The sequence below is a fragment of the Carlito syrichta genome, unplaced genomic scaffold, assembly GCF_000164805.1.
Source record: "Carlito syrichta isolate Samal-C Ts95f unplaced genomic scaffold, Tarsius_syrichta-2.0.1 Scaffold305573, whole genome shotgun sequence".
Lineage (NCBI taxonomy): Eukaryota > Metazoa > Chordata > Mammalia > Primates > Tarsiidae > Carlito > Carlito syrichta.
The window spans coordinates 258,627-275,882 of record NW_007249669.1 but is presented as its reverse complement, the minus strand read 5'-3'; the positions used below and the strand labels follow the sequence as shown (position 1 = coordinate 275,882).

Genomic DNA, 17,256 nt, shown 5'->3' with positions numbered 1-17,256 from the left:
CAAGTTTCCTGCACTGGTCTTGAACTGCTGGACTTAGGCAATCCTCTCACCTCTGCTTCTGCCTCCCAAAGTGCTAGGATTACAGGTGTAAGCCACTGTGCCTGGCTCTATGTTAATTTTAAATGGTGTAAAATAAAATATTAATTAAAAATTCATTTTGTAAGTGGTATAGTGTAAGGTGAACAATCTGACAAAATGTGAAATGCCCCAGAGTCTTCTTTTTGTTTTGTTTTTTTTGTTGTTTTTTTTTGAGTTGAAGTCTCACTCTGTCACCCAGACTGGAGCATGACCATGGCTCACCACAGCTTAGACCTTCTTGGCTCAGAAGATCCTCCCACCTCAGCCTCCTGAGTAGCTGGGACTAGAGGGGCATGCCGCCATGCCTGGCTTTTTTTTTTTTAATTGTAGAGATGAGGTCTTGTCAAGTTGCCTGGGTGGGTCTCGAACCTGCGGGCTCAGGCATTCCACTGACCTCAGCCTCCCAAAGGCACGGGATTACAGGCTGAGCCACCGAGCCTGGCTTTTTTTTTTTTAATGTAGTTCATTGCCAACAGCTTATCATTTCACAGTTGGTTGGACAAATAAATTGTAAGGTTACTGTCACTGCCACATGGTGGCGCCCTTTTACTGGTAAACATAAAATGGTGCCTGACATACTTTGTCATACCCTACAGTTGTGGTCCCGTGTTAACGTTTTCATTTCCTTTGCAGTGACACATTACTTGTTAAATAGGTTCACCAGTGTATATTTATGCCACAGATGAACAAAAGCCAAGAGGGTCCCGTCACATACCTGAGGACCCTGGCCCAGAGAGGCAAGGGACTTACCAGAAGTCCTATAGCGGCCACACAGCTGGGGTTAGACCCAGGCTTCATGCCTCATCCCTGGGCTCTTTGCCCAGCACCGCATGTGTTCCCTGGAGATGCTGCCCCTTTTAGTTATGTTCTGCTATAGGGACTCCTGGACCTTAGGTGTTCTGCCTGCTCCAGTGTTTCCACGAATCCTGCTGCCCACACTACCGTACCAGCAGTCTTGAGTGATGGTTCCTCCATGCCCTGTCCCTTGTGTCCCTATGAGGAGATAACACAAAATGCATGTCCTTATTCCTTAATGTCTCGATTGTTTGTTCTGTGCCACGCACTATGCTGTGACTCAGACACTGTCCCTGTCCTCAAGCAACATGGAGGATGGGGCCATTACAATTGAGCCCTCTCAATGCAGATCATGGCATGGATCATGGGTTAGTACACAGTGATGGACAACATGGCAGAGTCCCTGTCTCCACAGAACTTGACCAACTGAGCAGGGGAGAGCGGGGGCCGCCCAGCAGAGAGAACCAGCAGTAAGAGCAGGCTCCGCAGGCCAGGGTTGTCTGGGCTGGTACTTGGTGCTGCCAGGCTGCAGGGCCTGTGGCTGGTGTCAGATCAGCGTTACCTGTGGAGACTCTCAGATGCCTCGGTGCCCTGTTCATTGCCCCAGACCTTTACCCTACAGTTTTTGTAGCCTTGAGTGTTGGTCCACCTATGCCCCAGGGCCTGTGCACAACCCAGTGCCAGCCTGACCCCAGCCTTCCAGCCTCTGTCCTCAGCTCACTACTCACACACCCTCCCGTGCCTTTCAGCAGGTGGTGAAGGCCTTGCTCGTTGCTTGATCAGCGGGTCCTCTCTGTGTCACACACACTTCACAGAGGAACCAGTTGTCTTCCAAAGAGTCCTGGAAGGTCCTCCTTGAGGTCCTGGGCTGTGTCCTCGCTTGTATGTCTCTGAGCCCTCCCTGAACATGGCTCGGGGCTGGGCCCGGATGTGGGCTGAGAGGGTGGAGGAAGAACTCTTAGGGGCTATGTGTGTGTGGGAGGGTGTTGCTTCTTTCCCACATATGTGGTCCTAGAGATAGGCTTCTGGGGGAAACTGTTGGCTCAGCCCTGTGCTTGGTCCACGTGGGAAAGGAGCATAGGCTGGAGGGGAGGTGGCGGAGGGGGCGAAGGACAGGGACTGACCTGCCACCCTCACCTTCATTGGCAGTGACATCCTGTACCCCAAGGATTCGTCCAGCCCTCACAGTGGCGTGCCCGCCGAGGTGCTCTGCAGGGGCCGAGACTTTGTTGTAAGTACCCAGGACTCCGGCCTCCCTGGGGCGTGGGAGGGGGCGGGGGATAGTGAAGGGTTTCTGAGAGGACCTAGGCCCACAGCAGGCAGCGACATTCCAGGCTGAGGGCAGGTGTGTGTGAGGAGGCTGCCCTGCGGGGGCGCTGGACTCTGCCTTTTTCTTCCTTCCTCTTGGAACCTGCGAATCTCAGGCTCATAGAACCTTTGAATTCCTCTGGCCTGAGTGGTGTGTGAAAAATACTGCTTTGGTTGTCAGTTTTTATACATCGGAGTCTTGATTCAGACCAGGTTTCTAGCTGTCATGGGTAATGGGACCGTCTGGCACTGCTGAGACCACATCCTTGCACGGCACCTACCTTGGGTGGGGCTGACGGTCCCCAGTTCGCCACAGTCCTCATGCGTGTTCACTGGGTTTGCAGCTCACTCCTTAGCCAGCACACCCCCCTTCCCATCGCCCTGTCCCAGCCTTCCTGACCCATGTCCAGAATCTGAATCCTCCTCGAGGCATCCCTCCCAAACCTCCGCACCAGGCTGCACGTTGGCTGAAATGTGCCTTCTGGGAACTGTCCATGTTGTCCTTGGTGTGTTCGTAAGCAGGCCTAGGCCCACAGGATAACCCTTAAATTTGAAAAGTGTGTCTGAGTTTGCGCTTTTTCTCATGGGGCGCTTGGTGTCCAGGTGTCTGAGGGGTGTACTTTTGTCTGGGAGTCAGCGTGCCGTGATGGCCGCTCCCAGGTTCGCCCACCCAAGCAAAATGTCGTTGCCCTCAGCTGCCCCTGCTGGCTTCTCCTCTGGTTGTGCAGATGCTGCTGGAACTGGGGCCTGGGAGGGCATTGAAGTCTAACCTGAGTTATCATAGGTGACAAGCAGTTCTTTTCCCACGTGCGTCTCAGACGTCTGCCCTCATCTCCTCCAGGAGCCCCATGAAGCAAGCGATTTAGCGAGCACAAGAGCTGTGAGGTAGATGAGGGCTGCAGGGTACAGTGAGCTTCTGGAAGGAAGGGCAGTCTTGTTCCAGCTGTTAGCAGCCACCACTGTGAAGTGCTGCCCCAGCAGAGTGCCTGTGGGAACCCCTCCCAGCACCGAATCCCTGGAGCCTCCCATTGGGGGGTATTGGGATGCAGTGGGGTGAGGTGGGCAGAGTGTTGCCCGCCCTGGGAGTGTTGGTCTAAGCAGGGTGGGGTGGCCCCGCTGGAGAGCACCATGGAGGGCCTTTACAGAGGAGGAAAGGAGGGGAGGTTCAGAGTTGGAGTGACTGTCTATGGCCACACAGCTGGCAAGAGTCAGGGCCAGGAGCCAAGCCAGGTCTGTGACGCCAAGGTTCGCAGGACCCCTGGGCAGGGACAGTCTTGGGAGCAGTACTTCGCTGCCTCCTGGAACGAGTTTCTTCTTCTCCTCAGATGTGGAAGTTCACGCAGAGCCGCTGGGTGGTGAGGAAAGAGGTGGCAACAGTGACCAAAGTGAGTGGCGTCTTTGTGGTCTGAGGCCCAGGCTGCTAGCGGAGGGGACCATGCGGCCGTGTCTCACCTGGGGCCCTTCTCGTTCCCCTTCCCAGCTCTGTGCTGAGGACGTGAAGGACTTCCTGGAGCACATGGCTGTTGTGAGGATCAACAAAGGCTGGGAGTTCCTCTTGCCTTACGATGGGGAGTTCATCAAGAAGCATCCGGATGTGGTCCAGCGACAGCACATGCTGTGGACGGGCATCCAGGCCAAGTAGGAGCCTGCTGGGCTGGACAAGGGGCAGCTGTGTGGTCCCCGGCAATCCCGCCTCCTGAGGGGAGCATCATCAGGCTGGATCTGGACAGCAAAGGGAAGTGGGGATCCCTGTGCAACCCACTCCTCCACACAGGTGGACACTGCTGGCTGATCCCAGAGTCCTTCCAGCATAGGAAGGGCACAGCCACTCCTCACTCATTGAGGCTGACGCACTCAGGGTTGGGGCGGAGGGCCCCTGAGGTGAGGGACAGGAAAACCCTCAGGAGGCGGGCTGACAGGAGACTGGTTAAGGGAAGGGTGTGGACATGGGGCCTGTGTGCTACCGGGAGGGACTTATGGGGGAAAGGGACCCTGTGGGACTGGCCGAGCTCTAGGCCTGTGCTGTCTACAGTGACCAGCATGTCCTGGGACTTACGGAGGTGTTTCTATTGTGAGGCAGGTGGTAGGGGACATGGTTTAAAATTAAAAGGGTTTACTCTCTTTTCAGATTAGAAAAAGTCTACAATCTTGTAAAGGAAACCATGCCAAAGAAGTCAGATGGACAATCAGGTGTGTGGGGCTTTGGGCTGGGCAGACCCCTACTTGGACACTCTGACTTCTAAAGGGTTACTCTAAAGAGCTTGTTGGGACTCAGGCCCAGAGAGGGACATATGGCTGTCATTGTTGCCACCTTTTCCTGTGCCTTCCTCCCTGCCACCCACAGATCTCAGCCGATCACTAGTCGAGCATCAAGGTCTCAGCCTCAGGGACCCAGGGCCACGTCTGGATTCCAGGCCTCTGAGACCAACTCAGCCCTGTTGGGTCAACAGAAGGTGGGGGACAGGAGGAGCTGCTGGCAAGCACTCCACAGTAACCCATCCTCTCTTGACTCTTGGAACTTGCTGTTCCAAGAGTGTCAGAGGATTGTCAGAGGATTTGACTTTTTCCCAGTCCTTGTTTTTTCCTCCTGATTGGGGTAGCTACATTCCCTGAGTAAGGCAGGGGTGAAACACAGCACTGGGTCCCTGCTTCAGCCCCTGCTGTCCCCTGCTGGGCCTTTGTTTGCAGGGTCCTTGTCTGCAGGGTTCCTGCACCCTCTTCACAATGCTCCCTTCCTCCCCACAGGGCCTGCTGGGCTGGTCTCTGGAGACCAGCGGGTCCAAGTAGCCAAAACCAAGGCTCAGCAGAACCACGCACTGCTGGAGCGGGAGCTGCAGCGGCGGAAGGAGCAGGCACGGTCGTCCACGGTCCTGCCTGGTGTACGGATTAAGGAGGAGCCCATGAGTGAGGAGGGAGAGGACGAGGAAGAACTGGAAGCAGAGGAAGAGGAACCCATGGACACTTCAGCCAGCAGTGGCCTCAACAATAGGCTGGCCAATGGGCTGCCTGCTGGGCGGGTAGCAGGTGGGGACAGTTTCAACGGGCACCCGCCCCTGGGCTGTGCCAGTGCCCCTGTGGCCCGGGAACTAAGGGCCTTCGTGGAGGCCACCTTTCAGAGACAGTTTGTGCTCACACTGAGCGAACTCAAGCGCCTCTTCAACCTGCACTTGGCCAGCCTGCCCCCTGGCCACACACTCTTCAGCGGTATCTCGGACCGCATGCTGCAGGACACGGTGCTGGCTGCCGGTTGCAAGCAGATACTGGTGCCTGTAAGTAGATCCTGTGCCTGCTGGGACAGTGGTCAAGACGAGGCCACTTACTACCCCTCCGGAGGGTCCTAGGCAGGCAGCACCCTCCCTGGCAGGAAGTAGGAGAAGGCTACTCGCCTCGAGAGGGGCCCGAGCCCTGTCTGCCCTGGGGCAGTTGCCTGTTTGGAGGCCGCTTGGTTCATGGGGACACAGAAGGCCAGCCCTGGCCTGAATCTTGGCTTTTGTGTGGTGGCTGGGGCAGGTCAGGCTCTGAGCTTCTGCCTTCATCTGAAGTGGAGTCATATTGGGCTTTGTGCTAGAGGGCTCTGGCAAGGGCTAAACAAGGTGTCTGAAGGCCCTGACCCACTGCCTGGGGTGGAGCAGGGCCTGGGAAATGCAGGTGCCCTGCCCGGTTTCCAATCCCCTGGCCCTGATGGCACCTCACTGTTTCCTATCAGCTTTGCCATTGCTTGGAATGATCTCACTTCTAATATCATTTGATCATCTTTGCAGTCTGCAGATGAAACTGAGTTTCCAAGAAGTGAAATGAGCTTGTTTAAAGGTCACATGCCTGGGAAATGGTAGAGCTGGAAATTGAACCTCAGCGTGGTGGCTGCAAGTCTTGAGTTCTTTCTGCTTCAACTACGATGAGCTGAGTGCTTCCCCAGAGCCAGCGTCAGTGCTCCCATCATGACGGGCCTGGGTCCTGGCGAGCCTTCTTGACTGTCAGAGGCTAGCTGACCAGCACAGCTCTGTGGCCCCAGCATTTCTAGCACCAGACCTGGAGGGGGGTGTAGAAAACCCCTATAGCCTGGGCTTCTTTTCTGTCACTGGGAGCAAGCCTGACAGGAAGGAGCACTGTTTCCCTTTGCTGAGGATGAAGAATGCCAGACTGCAGCCTGAAGGCGGCCGTTCTGTTTGTTCTTTCCTCTCAGACCTGGCAGCAAAGTGGGGTGAGGTGGGGCTGTGGCTGTCTGTTAACAAGGGAGTGTTGACGTTTTCATTGCCAAGGTCAGAAGCACCTGCAGCCTTGGGTGATGTTCTGAGGCCAAGACCCATCCCTGTATATGTGAGCAACAGAAACTAGGACAAGAGGCCCTGTGGATCCCAGGCTGTCTCAGGGGATTGACCTTGCTGGCAGGGAGCCCCTTGGTGAGGTCTCCTACAGAAGGTACTGGGGCTTGGGGCTCCTGCCCACCCAGCAGATGGGTTCAGTTCTCTGCAAGCTCACCTTTCTTTGTGAGCTGGGCCAGGCGAGGGAGGGCCGCTGGAGTGGACAGAGGTGAGGGATATGATGTGGCCACTCTCAGACACCCCTGCCCTACCCCCAGGACCTTCTCTTGCTCTGCTGCTTCTTCATGGTAGGGCTGGCATCTACAGGAGACTCCACGGTCCTGTCTGCAGTCCTGACATGAGGACTCTATCCTGTCTGAGATGCTAGAGACCTCAGATCTGTCCAGCCTCCTCTTGTTTACATGAGGGAGCTGAGGCCTAGGAAGAGCAAGTAGATTCACAAGTTTAACTGCTGGTTCTGCTACATATTCGCTGTGTGCCCATGGACAGTGAGTAAATTTCCCTGAGCCTACTTTTGCTCATGGAGAGTGGGGGATAGTAACACCTCACAACCTCCCCAGTTTCTTTTCTTTTTCTTTGTTTTTTTAATTGAAGTCTCACTCCATCACCCAGGCTGGAGTGCAGTGGCACGCTCACAGCCACCCCAGCATCGACCAGCTGGGCTCCGGCGATCCTTCCGCCTCAGCCTTCTAAAGTAGCCAGAGCTATAGGCATGTGCCACCATGCCCAGCTAATTTTTTTTAAAAATTAATTGCAGAGATGAGGTCTTGCCAAGTTGCCCAGGCTGGTCTCAAATCTGTGGGCTCAGGCAGTCCTCTCACCTCAGTCTCCCAAAGTGCTGGGATTACAGGGTTGAGCCACTGCTCCCGGCCCCCAGTTTCTAATGACCAAATGAGAATGTATTAAAGCCCTGCAGAGGGCTTACATGGCAATAACCATGATTGTTACTTATGTGTGGAACCAGGACTGGAACCCACTGTACCAAGTGCCTCTTTCTCGCCCTCCTCTCCGTATACCTGGGCCTGTGTCACCCTTTTCCTGGTTCTCCTAAGGACCAAGTGGCATGGATTACTTGGGAGTCAAGCAATGCCTCCAACCCACACTGACGCAGTCCTTGTAGGTAGCAGTTGAAAGGAATCCCCAGGAGTTATGGGAAAAGGGGTGCTTCTCAGGACACATGGGGGTTGGCATCTTAGGGTAGGAGGACATGGGATGTTGAGGCAGAGTCAAATTCATGCCAGGCTAATGAGAAGAGCAGAAGAAATGACTCCCTACAATAAGGGGGGGCATCTGTGGGCTTCACACTGGGCTTTCACTGGGCAGGTCATGCCTTTCTCACCGGAGCCCCGTGAGACTCTGGGGGATGTCGGCCTCCTCCCTGTGGTGGGGTGAGGAAGCAGACCCAGGTTTTGAGGCTGCCCAAGGCCCTCACGGCTAGCGGTTGCAGGAGTTGGGATTGGAACCCACGTCCCTAGAACTGGGCGGTGCACTGGGGCGGGGTGAGGCAGGCAGGTGGCTCCATGTGATGAAGATAGACCAACTCATGCCCGGGCCTTGGTCAGTTTCCCCCACAGACTGCTGCTTCCCCGGATGAGCAGAAGGTGTTCGCCCTCTGGGAGTCTGGAGACATGAGTGATCAGGTGAGAGGATCTTTGTTGCCGTCTTCCCCAGAGCAGGGGGGTTTCCTGGAGGGTTGAGGCTTTTGGGGAGATGTGTACCCAGAGTGCAGTCATGTCTATTTCAGATATTCCAGCTGTTCCTGATTTCAAATATTCTGTTCCATGTCTCCATATGCTGACAAAATAAGCTGAGTGTGCCAGTAGTCTGAACCTAAACCAGTGGTTCCCAAAGCCAGTCTATGGACTGGCTCCATCAGAATCATGTTTTTGAGAAATAGCTAGATTCCCAGGATCCATCCCAGAGATTTGGTTCTGTTCAGTAGGGATGTGGTACTGGCCTATGTATTTCTGCAAAACTTCCCAGGTGATTCTGAGGCCAGCTAGGCTTGCATACCCTGAAATACATTGCTCAGGTAGCTCTGACAGCAGGAATCAAAAGGATTTCTTACCAGATCTCAGGTCCTGGATTTTTTAAGCTTTAGTTTTTAAGAGAAATTGGTCATCTTGCCTCTAGTCTCATGCCCTGGCAGGGCGGGTTATAGTGAACAGAAATGTGAATTCAACTAGCAGCCCCTCTGTGTGTGTGTAGTGCAGAGTCTGAGCTCCAGAGGTTTTCCTGAATTCATGAATCTGCCTAAGCTTTAAAGGTTAATATTGGCTTGTTGGAGCACCAGTCGGTCTGTCCTCTAGGTCCTACTCCCAAGGTATGATGAGAAGGGAGTGAGCAAATGCCCTCAGTGAGTTCTCTGTCTCTTACCTCTTAGAGGGAGCTGAATGGTGAACTGAGATTAGTAAGGAATGGGACCTTCTGACCTGAGCAAGTCTGCTTTGGGCCAGAAGAGGGCATCTGGGCTTCCTACTCCTGAAGTACTGTAGTAACAAAAGGAAAAAAAAATGTAGTAAGTGCGTGTTTTTAAAAAGTAAGTAAGGCCAGGTGTGGTGGCTCATGCCTGTAATCCCAGCACTTTGGGAGGCCGAGGTGAGAGGATTAGCGGTGGCATGTGCCTGTATTTCCAGCTACTTAGAAGGCTGAGGCGGAAGGATCACCTGAGTCCAGCCGTTCGAGGCTGCCGTGGCCCTGAGTGTGGTGACAGAGCGAGACTCCAACTCAAAAAAAAAAAAATTAAATAAGGCTAAAAACTATACTGGAAACTCTTGCCCTGCCTGGCCTGACTTCCACTGCTCAGAGGCAATTACTTTTTAACTACCAGGAAGGGTTTCTGCTATTAAAAAAATACAAAATGTGCTAATGTTGCTGTCAGATGAGTCAGCTGGGCATTATCAAGGGGCTTTCCTTTGTGGTAGATGAGGATTTAGCTCTCAACTATGTTGGAAGAATGTAGAGAGGTGTAAATAGATGTGATTGTTTGTTAATCCATTTTTACTGTCTATAGCATCAAAACTGAATGAACTGAAAATGTGTTCATCATAGGGCCAAACATTAGCAGTATGCTATATTTCCTTTTTAAACTACTTCCTGTTTCCATTTGAATAATTTTTTGATCACATGCATATCAACAGTGATAGATCTTTCTTGAGTCTGAATCCCAAGAAGTCTCTCCCTCTGCCTCCTGCTTCTCCAGTGTGCCTGGTTCTTCCCCGTGTTTGTTGCTGGCTTCTAGACTCTTGGCTTATTTCTTGCTTTATTTTAGCTCGTAAGAGGACAGAGGAGTTGTTTGCATTCTTTTATATCTTAAAGTGGCTTTCTTTGGTCTCATGTATTATTGTTTGGGACTAGAAGTTTTAAGGGGCAAATCATTTCCCCCTCTGAATAAATTAAAATATTTAAAAAATTGTTTTAAAAGCTTTTGGAGTTGTTGAGGCTCAGTGACATTCCCCTCCTTCGTCTTTTAAATTTGACCCATATCCTTCCTTTCCTTTATCCCAAACTGAAGAGTTTTTTATTATTCTGTATATTAGTGCAGTTTCAGATGTGCCATAGGGTAGGTCATTATTGTATTAGACAATTGGGTTGTTCTTAGGAATCCTGTGAGCTAATAATTCCTTACCTTTTTTCTGTTTTTTCAGAACACATATGTCAGATATTGGACATATTGGATTCAATCTTTCCTAACTTTTATTTTGGGGCATAGTGTACTTCACAGCATCCTGCTTCGTGGATGCAGTGGCACGTTTGTCAAGACTTGAAACTGGTTTTGACAACACCCTCTTCTCCTTTTCCTGCTGTTTAGATTGTGGCCTCCCTGCCTGCTAAACCAGTTCTTGCTCCTGTGTTTTACCATGCACAAGTGTGTTTTAAGCCACTCGTCCTCTGATGTCTTCACCAGCTCTCTTGTTCTGTGAGCCTGTCCCTCTGTCCCTGTGCCACATCTTAGTGGGTCTCAAGACAAATTGACAAATTGGCCGAACTTGCTTATCTTTAACTGGAAGTGCTGGGCGAAGACTGCTCTGTGGGGCTAGGGCCATGGCTTTGAGTGTCTCGTTTGGGGATGTTTCTTTTGGGGGTTACTGTTTCCCATAATAACATGTTTTTGCTACTAAAGCATCGACAGGTTTTGCTTGAAATTTTTTCCAAAAATTACCGGGTACGTCGAAACATGATCCAGTCTCGGTTGACTCAAGAGTGTGGAGAAGATCTAAGTAAACAGGAGGTGGATAAAGTGCTAAAGGTACATCTCTTTTGTGCATAACAACATCCAAAGACTCTCGGCATCTGCTCTGACGGCTGGCTTAAGAACTAGGGTGCCCATGACGGGCTCTTCACTTTGTCTTAGAAGGCAGCTGTGAGGAAAGGACTCTCGCCTGGTGCCCCTCCTCCCGCTGTGTGTATATGTTAAACCAGGCTGCCTTGGGACTCTCTCTGGTCCTATCAACAACTGGTCATGATGGAATTGGGGCTGGGGCATGTGCAAGAGGACTGACTTCTTCAAACAAGATAGTCATCATGTTCCTCTTCTAAAGGGACAGGATCTGGATTAGAATCCTGTCTCCACTCCCCTTTGAATTTTGGACTGCTCTTCTGATGGTTGCCATAGCCACATACAAACACTTGTACAACTTAAGTTTAAAACTTAGAATTTAAACTTAGTTTAAAAAGGGATCCCAGCCATTGCTTTGCTAAGCTCACCATGTTTCCTAGCTTTGGCCCCCTCCTACCTTAGGGAGGTGAATCAATCTCTCTCTCTCTCTTGTTTACTTTCTAAATAAACTATATTTTCCAATCTTAAAAAAAAGGAATATCATTTGTCTAATATATGAGAGTACTTAAGTGTATTTCCTGTAATGCTTTTCTGAACTGACTGTACAAAACAATACATACATATTTACAGAAACAGATACAGAAAGCTGACGACAATTTCTTTATATTTTGATCTATATCTTAAACATCCAGGGCCATGTGAGGCGGGGCCCCAAGAAAACTCAATTTATAAAAAGTCGTGTATTTATTCTTACATGTTTAAACTTCAGTCACCTTCAAAGTACATTCTGTTGGATGCAGTCCACCTATTGGGATGCATTTTCTATGACTCTATACAGATTTTGAACTCGTCAGTTTTGATGCCTTTTAGTGCTTCTACCATTTTGTTTCACCTCCTCCATATTGGAAAAATGTTTCCCTTTGAGGACTTTTTCCATCTGGGGAAACAAACAAGCACAAAGTTTCTTGGGGTGAGATTGGGTGAACAGGGAGGGTGAGGCATGGGGTTCATGCCATATTTAGTCAAAAACTGAACACTCAGTGTGGTGTGGGCAGGTGTGTGGTCATGGTGAAAGAGCCAGTCACCTGTTCGCCACAACTCAGGATGTTTCTTTCACAAATGTCTCACAGCAATGCTAGTATCTTATTTATTGTAGAGATGAGGTCTTGCCTAGTTGCCCAGGCTGGTCTCAAACCCCTGGGCTTAGGCAATCCTCTCACCTCGACCTCCCAAAGTGCTGGGATTATAGTCATGAACCACCTCGCCCAGCCAGTACTATTTATTAACCTTTATTCTGGGCAACTTATTGTCAGCATTTGTATTGTGTGTTTATAAAGTACGTAATATTTTACAGTCCTTCACTTTAAAAATATCCCTGAGGAGAGAGTAGCTGGTAGTTACCACAGTGGTGAGGTTAGGCAGCTGATTTCACGTTTGTATTCCACCCGTTAATCATCAATCAAGTGTTGATATTCTGGACAGAATGTAGTAACTTCCTTTTTTTGCGAAAATCTGCCTTTAACCTGTTTGTCTTTCTGTCCACAGGACTGCTGTGTAAGCTATGGTGGCATGTGGTACCTTAAAGGGACAGTACAGTCTTGACAGTAGTAGCAAACCACTAGCCCAACGAATCCAAGCCCAAGAAAGAAGGGCGGAGCCGGGAATCTCAACTTGCTTCAGAAGACACGGAGCAAGAAGAACTGACATTTCACGGCCTGTGGCATCGCATGGTCCAGAGGACAGAAGGGATTGTACTCAGCCAGTGGCAGGGTCAGCTTAAGTTAGATTCCTCCCAGAAGAGACCAGCTGGGACCTTCTTTGCAGTACAGTTTGAAATTCCTGATGTATTTTGCTTATTATTTGGTTTCATTCTCATAATAAAGAGAGTGTATACTGACATGGGCAGGATGATGAAAATCATGGTTTAATATTTTCTTTTTTAAACTTAATGTCAATAAGACCTAAGTTATGTTTACAACAGGAAGAAAAACCTCAAGGTTTTTAATTTTTAAAATGCCTAGAAGACAATAGTCTTGCGTTATCTATCTGCTAAGACCTCTGCTAATTTCATTAAACAAACCAAATTGAATTGTTTTACTGTTGGGTTTCTGTGGCTGCTTTACCTTTTACAACAACCTACTTTATGTAGCAGTCTCAACTGTTTACATGAACCATAGCAAAAAAAAATTAGAATCAAATCCATTTACACTTACTGTTTGCGTAAAGATGCAAACAAAACCAGGTAAGTATGGAACAATGTATAAGTGAAGTTATCACTTTGATGTAAAAATTTATATTTTGTGTATTTTTAAAATAAATGCTAACACTAAACTGGCATCATGGTGCTGCTGTCTTCAAATGGTCACAGGAAAGTAGGGCCGTCTGTGCCGGCAAAGTATTACATGACTTAGAGGGAAGAGAGGTCATGGAGAGAGACTCCTTAGAGCAGTGCTGTCTACTAGGAATAGGGGAGTCACATGTGTAATTTTTAAAGATTCTAGGAGCCACATTGGGGGCACACCTCATCAACAAGGATAATGAACATTTGTATACCTAACCCTGAATTGTACCCCACATCTTTAAAATAAAAAGATTTTTTTAAATAGTTAAAAAACAGGCTAAAATGTCATATATTTAGTATCCCATGATATCTAAAACATCAACATATAATAAAAAGCAATGCATTACATCCTTTTTGTGCTACTGTTTTCAAAAGCTGGCATTTTAGTTACAACACTCAATATGGGCTAACCACAAAGTACACAGTTGCCACAGGTGGCTAGTGGCAATTGTATTGGATACCATAGCTCTAGAAGATGATGGAAAAAATAAGAGTAAGCTGGGTTGGATGAGACGTGATTTTGGTACATAATAAAGGCTTTTGTCATCATCTCTTTTGTATAATATAGCCATTACTATCTGAAGGTTTAGATGATACTGTTTCCTCTTCCCAGAAAACAAGAACATCTAATACTTTAGCTGTAAGTTACTCAGGCATTGATCAAGGATGTACCTTTGCCAAATAAGTATTTGGTAACATAGTTGTAGCAGGTTGATTGTATATCATGCTCTTGGTCCTAATTGCTGACGTACGTGAACCTGAAAAAAATAAACAGTTACCAAAATAGACTTGAAGTATGTCTCAGCTATTACTAATGTTCCTTTCTCCCTTTGAAAGGGGTCAGAGAATGTTAGCGCTAACACATAGCAGAAATTAATGGGCTCAGTGGAGAAATCAGAGCCTTAAATACATTGATAAAAAGGAATTAGTGAAAACACCAAATTCAAATAGATAAATAGAGGAGGAAATTTGTATTGGAAAAAAAAATTGAGAGAGAACTTGGAATGTCAGCAAAATGGTGAAATAAGACTTTCCAGCATTTGTCACCCTGCAGAAACATCAATTTGAAAAGCTATCCATGCACAAAAAGACCTTCACAAGAGCTAAGGAAACCACATGAGGCTATAACACCTCGATGTAGCACAGAAGTGGGCAAAAAGGAGAGTTTCATATCACCCACCTCACTCCCACAACCCCAGGCAGCACAGGGTAGAGAGACTACACTTTGCATAGGGAAAGGAGAGGAAGTAAGCATTGGATGCTAAAACCAGGTACATCCAGCAAAACAGGACTGGACAGGGCCCTTCAGCCCCAGATTCCAGGTTGGATCCTACAGCTCCAGGCCCATCCCAAGGCCAGCCCAGTCCAGTGGCCTGGGGTTCCAGACTACCCCCAGCACTTGGCTAACCCTCACAGCCCCAAGACCTTGTGCTCACCCCAGAATTCAGGCTAGCACAGATCAGGTTGGCCCACACAAGTCCCAGGCTCCGGGCCTGCTCCAGCACCAAGTACCCCACTAAGCACCAGAAACACAACCTGTAAACACAAACGCCAGACTTGCCCCATGAACACATACATACTCTAGCAGGCCCCTCTGAGTAACTCTCAGCCCTGAGCTGGTCCCCATAGAGCCAGGCTTCAAGACCACTTCCAGGGACCCAGGATGTAAGCTAGCCCTCATGGACCTAGCCTCCAGGCTTCCCCAGGGAGGTCCAGGCTCCAGGCTGGTCTGTGTGGCCCTAGGTCAGCCCTTGTGGCTCTAGGTACCACACCAGTACCCACAATCCCAGGCTCCAGAATAATGCCCATGGACCCAAGCTCTATGCCTGCTCCAGTATCAGACTGACCAGGCCCTCCTTAATAGACCCCAATGCCAGGCAGGACTTGGATGACTGAGGCTCCAGAACCATCTCTGCAGCACTACTGCAGACCCAGGACCAGGCACACCCCCACAGATTCAGACTCCAGGATGTGGACCTAGGCTTCAGGCCAACCCCTGGATACAGGCTCCCAGTATATCCTTGTGGACTCAGACTCGTTACATATTCCCACAGACCCAATCAACTGGTCCATCTCAGTGGATCCAGGTTCCAGATTAACCCGCAGGCACAAGGTTCATCCACCAACTGACCTGGGCATTGTCAGTCTGCTTCAGGCCAGCAGCAAACCTCACAGACAATTTGCCCAGAATCTCTGGATAGGCTAAATGGAGAAGGGCTAGCCAAACAACGCTAGACTGCAAAGACTGGAGTAAGTCCTTACACTTCTTCAAATGTGTACACATCAACATATGACCACAAGAATCAAGAACAATCAGGAAGACGTGATACCACTTAAGGAACAAAATAAAGCTCCAGAAACTGACTCTAAAGAAATGGAGATGTATGAACCACCTGAAAAAGAAATAAAAATAATTTTTAAGGAAGCTCAGCAAACTTCAAGAAAATACATGGATACAATTAACAAAATTTGGATGATAACAAACAACCAAATCAATAAATTTAACAGATTGAAATTATGTGTTTTAAAAATCAAACATTCTGAAGCTGAACAATACAAAGAATGAAATGAAAAATACAATAATGAGTATCAATGACAGAATTGATCAAGCAGAACAATCTATAAACTAAAAGACAAGTTATTTGACAATATACAGTCAGTGTAAAGTAAAGAATGAAAAAGAATGAGGAAAGCGTATGGGACCTTATGGGACAGCATTGGAAGTCAAATATTTTAGTTATAGGAGTTCAACAAGGAGAAAGAAAAATGGGGCCAGAAAGCTTACTTAAAGAAATAGTAGCAGAAAACATTCCAAATCTGGAAAAAGATATAAATATCCAGGTGCAGGAAGATCAAAGGTCTCCAATCAGATTCAATTCAAACAAGACTACATGACATAATAAAACTGTCAAAAACCAAGGTAAAAGAGAGGATCCTGAAAGCAGCCCAAGAAAAGATTACATATAAGGGAATTTCAATAAGGCTAGCAGTAGACTTAAATAATAGCTGCAATAATTGGATAAAGGATATATAATATAAAAAGATGTAAATTGTGACACCAAAACCATAAAATGTGGGGAATGGAATAAATGTGTATGTTTGGGGGGGGGGTTTAGATTGGAAAATATATTTAGAAAGTACATTTGAGAGAGAGAGAGAAAGAGATTAACATCCCCAAGGTAGGGGAGGAGGCCAGAGCTTACAAAAGCATGGCCTGGCTATAGCCCAAAGAGCACATGGCCACACCACAGCTCAGCAAGGCAATGACCAATGTGGAGGTTTTAATGCTAAGTTATTTGCTTAAAAGAGCCCATTATCAGGTTTTATGCAAGCCCCATGATAACCACAAAGCAAAAACCTATAGCAGAAACAAAAAAGATTAAAAGTAAGGAATCAAGGCCAGATGTGGTGGCTCACGCCTATAATCCCAGCACTTTGGGAGGCTGAGGTGGGAGGATTGCCGGAGCTCACAGCTCGAGACCAGCCTGGGCAACTTGAAGAGACCTCATCTCCACAATAAATAAAAAAAATTAGCCGGGCATGGTGGCGCATGCCTGTAGTTCCAGCTACTTGGAAGGCTGAGGCGGAGGGATCACCTGAGTCCAGTAGGTCAAGGCTGTGGTGGCTGTGAGCATGCCATTGCATTCTAGCCTGGAAGACAGAGACTCCTACTCAAAAAATAAATAAAAATAAAAGGAATCAAAGCATACTGCTGGAGAAAACAACTTAAGAAAAGCAGCAAGAGGAAGAAAAAAACAAAAGATCTTCAAAACAACCAGAAAAAAAATGGCAGTAGTAATCAATAATTACTGTGAATGGAAAGTAGATTAAACTACCTAATAATCAAAAGACATTCAATGGCTGAATCGATTAAAAAACGAGGCCCAACTATATTCTGCCTAGAAGCAACTCACTTCAGCTGTAAGGACACACATAGACTGAGAGAAGGAATGGAAAATCATGTTCCATGCAAATGGAAACCAAAAGGGAATAGAAGTACATAGCTATATTTCTATCAGATAAAATGGATGAAGTCAAACTCATAAAAAAGAGACAAAGAAGGTCATTATATAATGATAAAGGGGTCACTTAAGAGGATCAATATAGCCCGGCTCCGTGGCTCAGCCTGTAAT

At 48.2% G+C, this 17,256-nt stretch overlaps 1 protein-coding gene across 1 annotated transcript in view; it reads left to right on the top strand.

Annotated features, from left to right (window-relative positions):
* POLR3E (RNA polymerase III subunit E) overlaps positions 1 to 13,119 on the top strand; it is a 33,044-nt gene extending 19,925 nt beyond the window's left edge. The window contains 8 exon segments of the mRNA XM_021714286.1: positions 2,023 to 2,104; positions 3,507 to 3,566; positions 3,662 to 3,819; positions 4,310 to 4,371; positions 4,927 to 5,450; positions 8,066 to 8,143; positions 10,627 to 10,752; positions 12,328 to 13,119. Coding sequence (XP_021569961.1) covers positions 2,023 to 2,104; positions 3,507 to 3,566; positions 3,662 to 3,819; positions 4,310 to 4,371; positions 4,927 to 5,450; positions 8,066 to 8,143; positions 10,627 to 10,752; positions 12,328 to 12,384 — 1,147 coding nt within the window. The 3' untranslated portion in view covers positions 12,385 to 13,119.
* Positions 13,120 to 17,256: the final 4,137 nt, after the last annotated feature.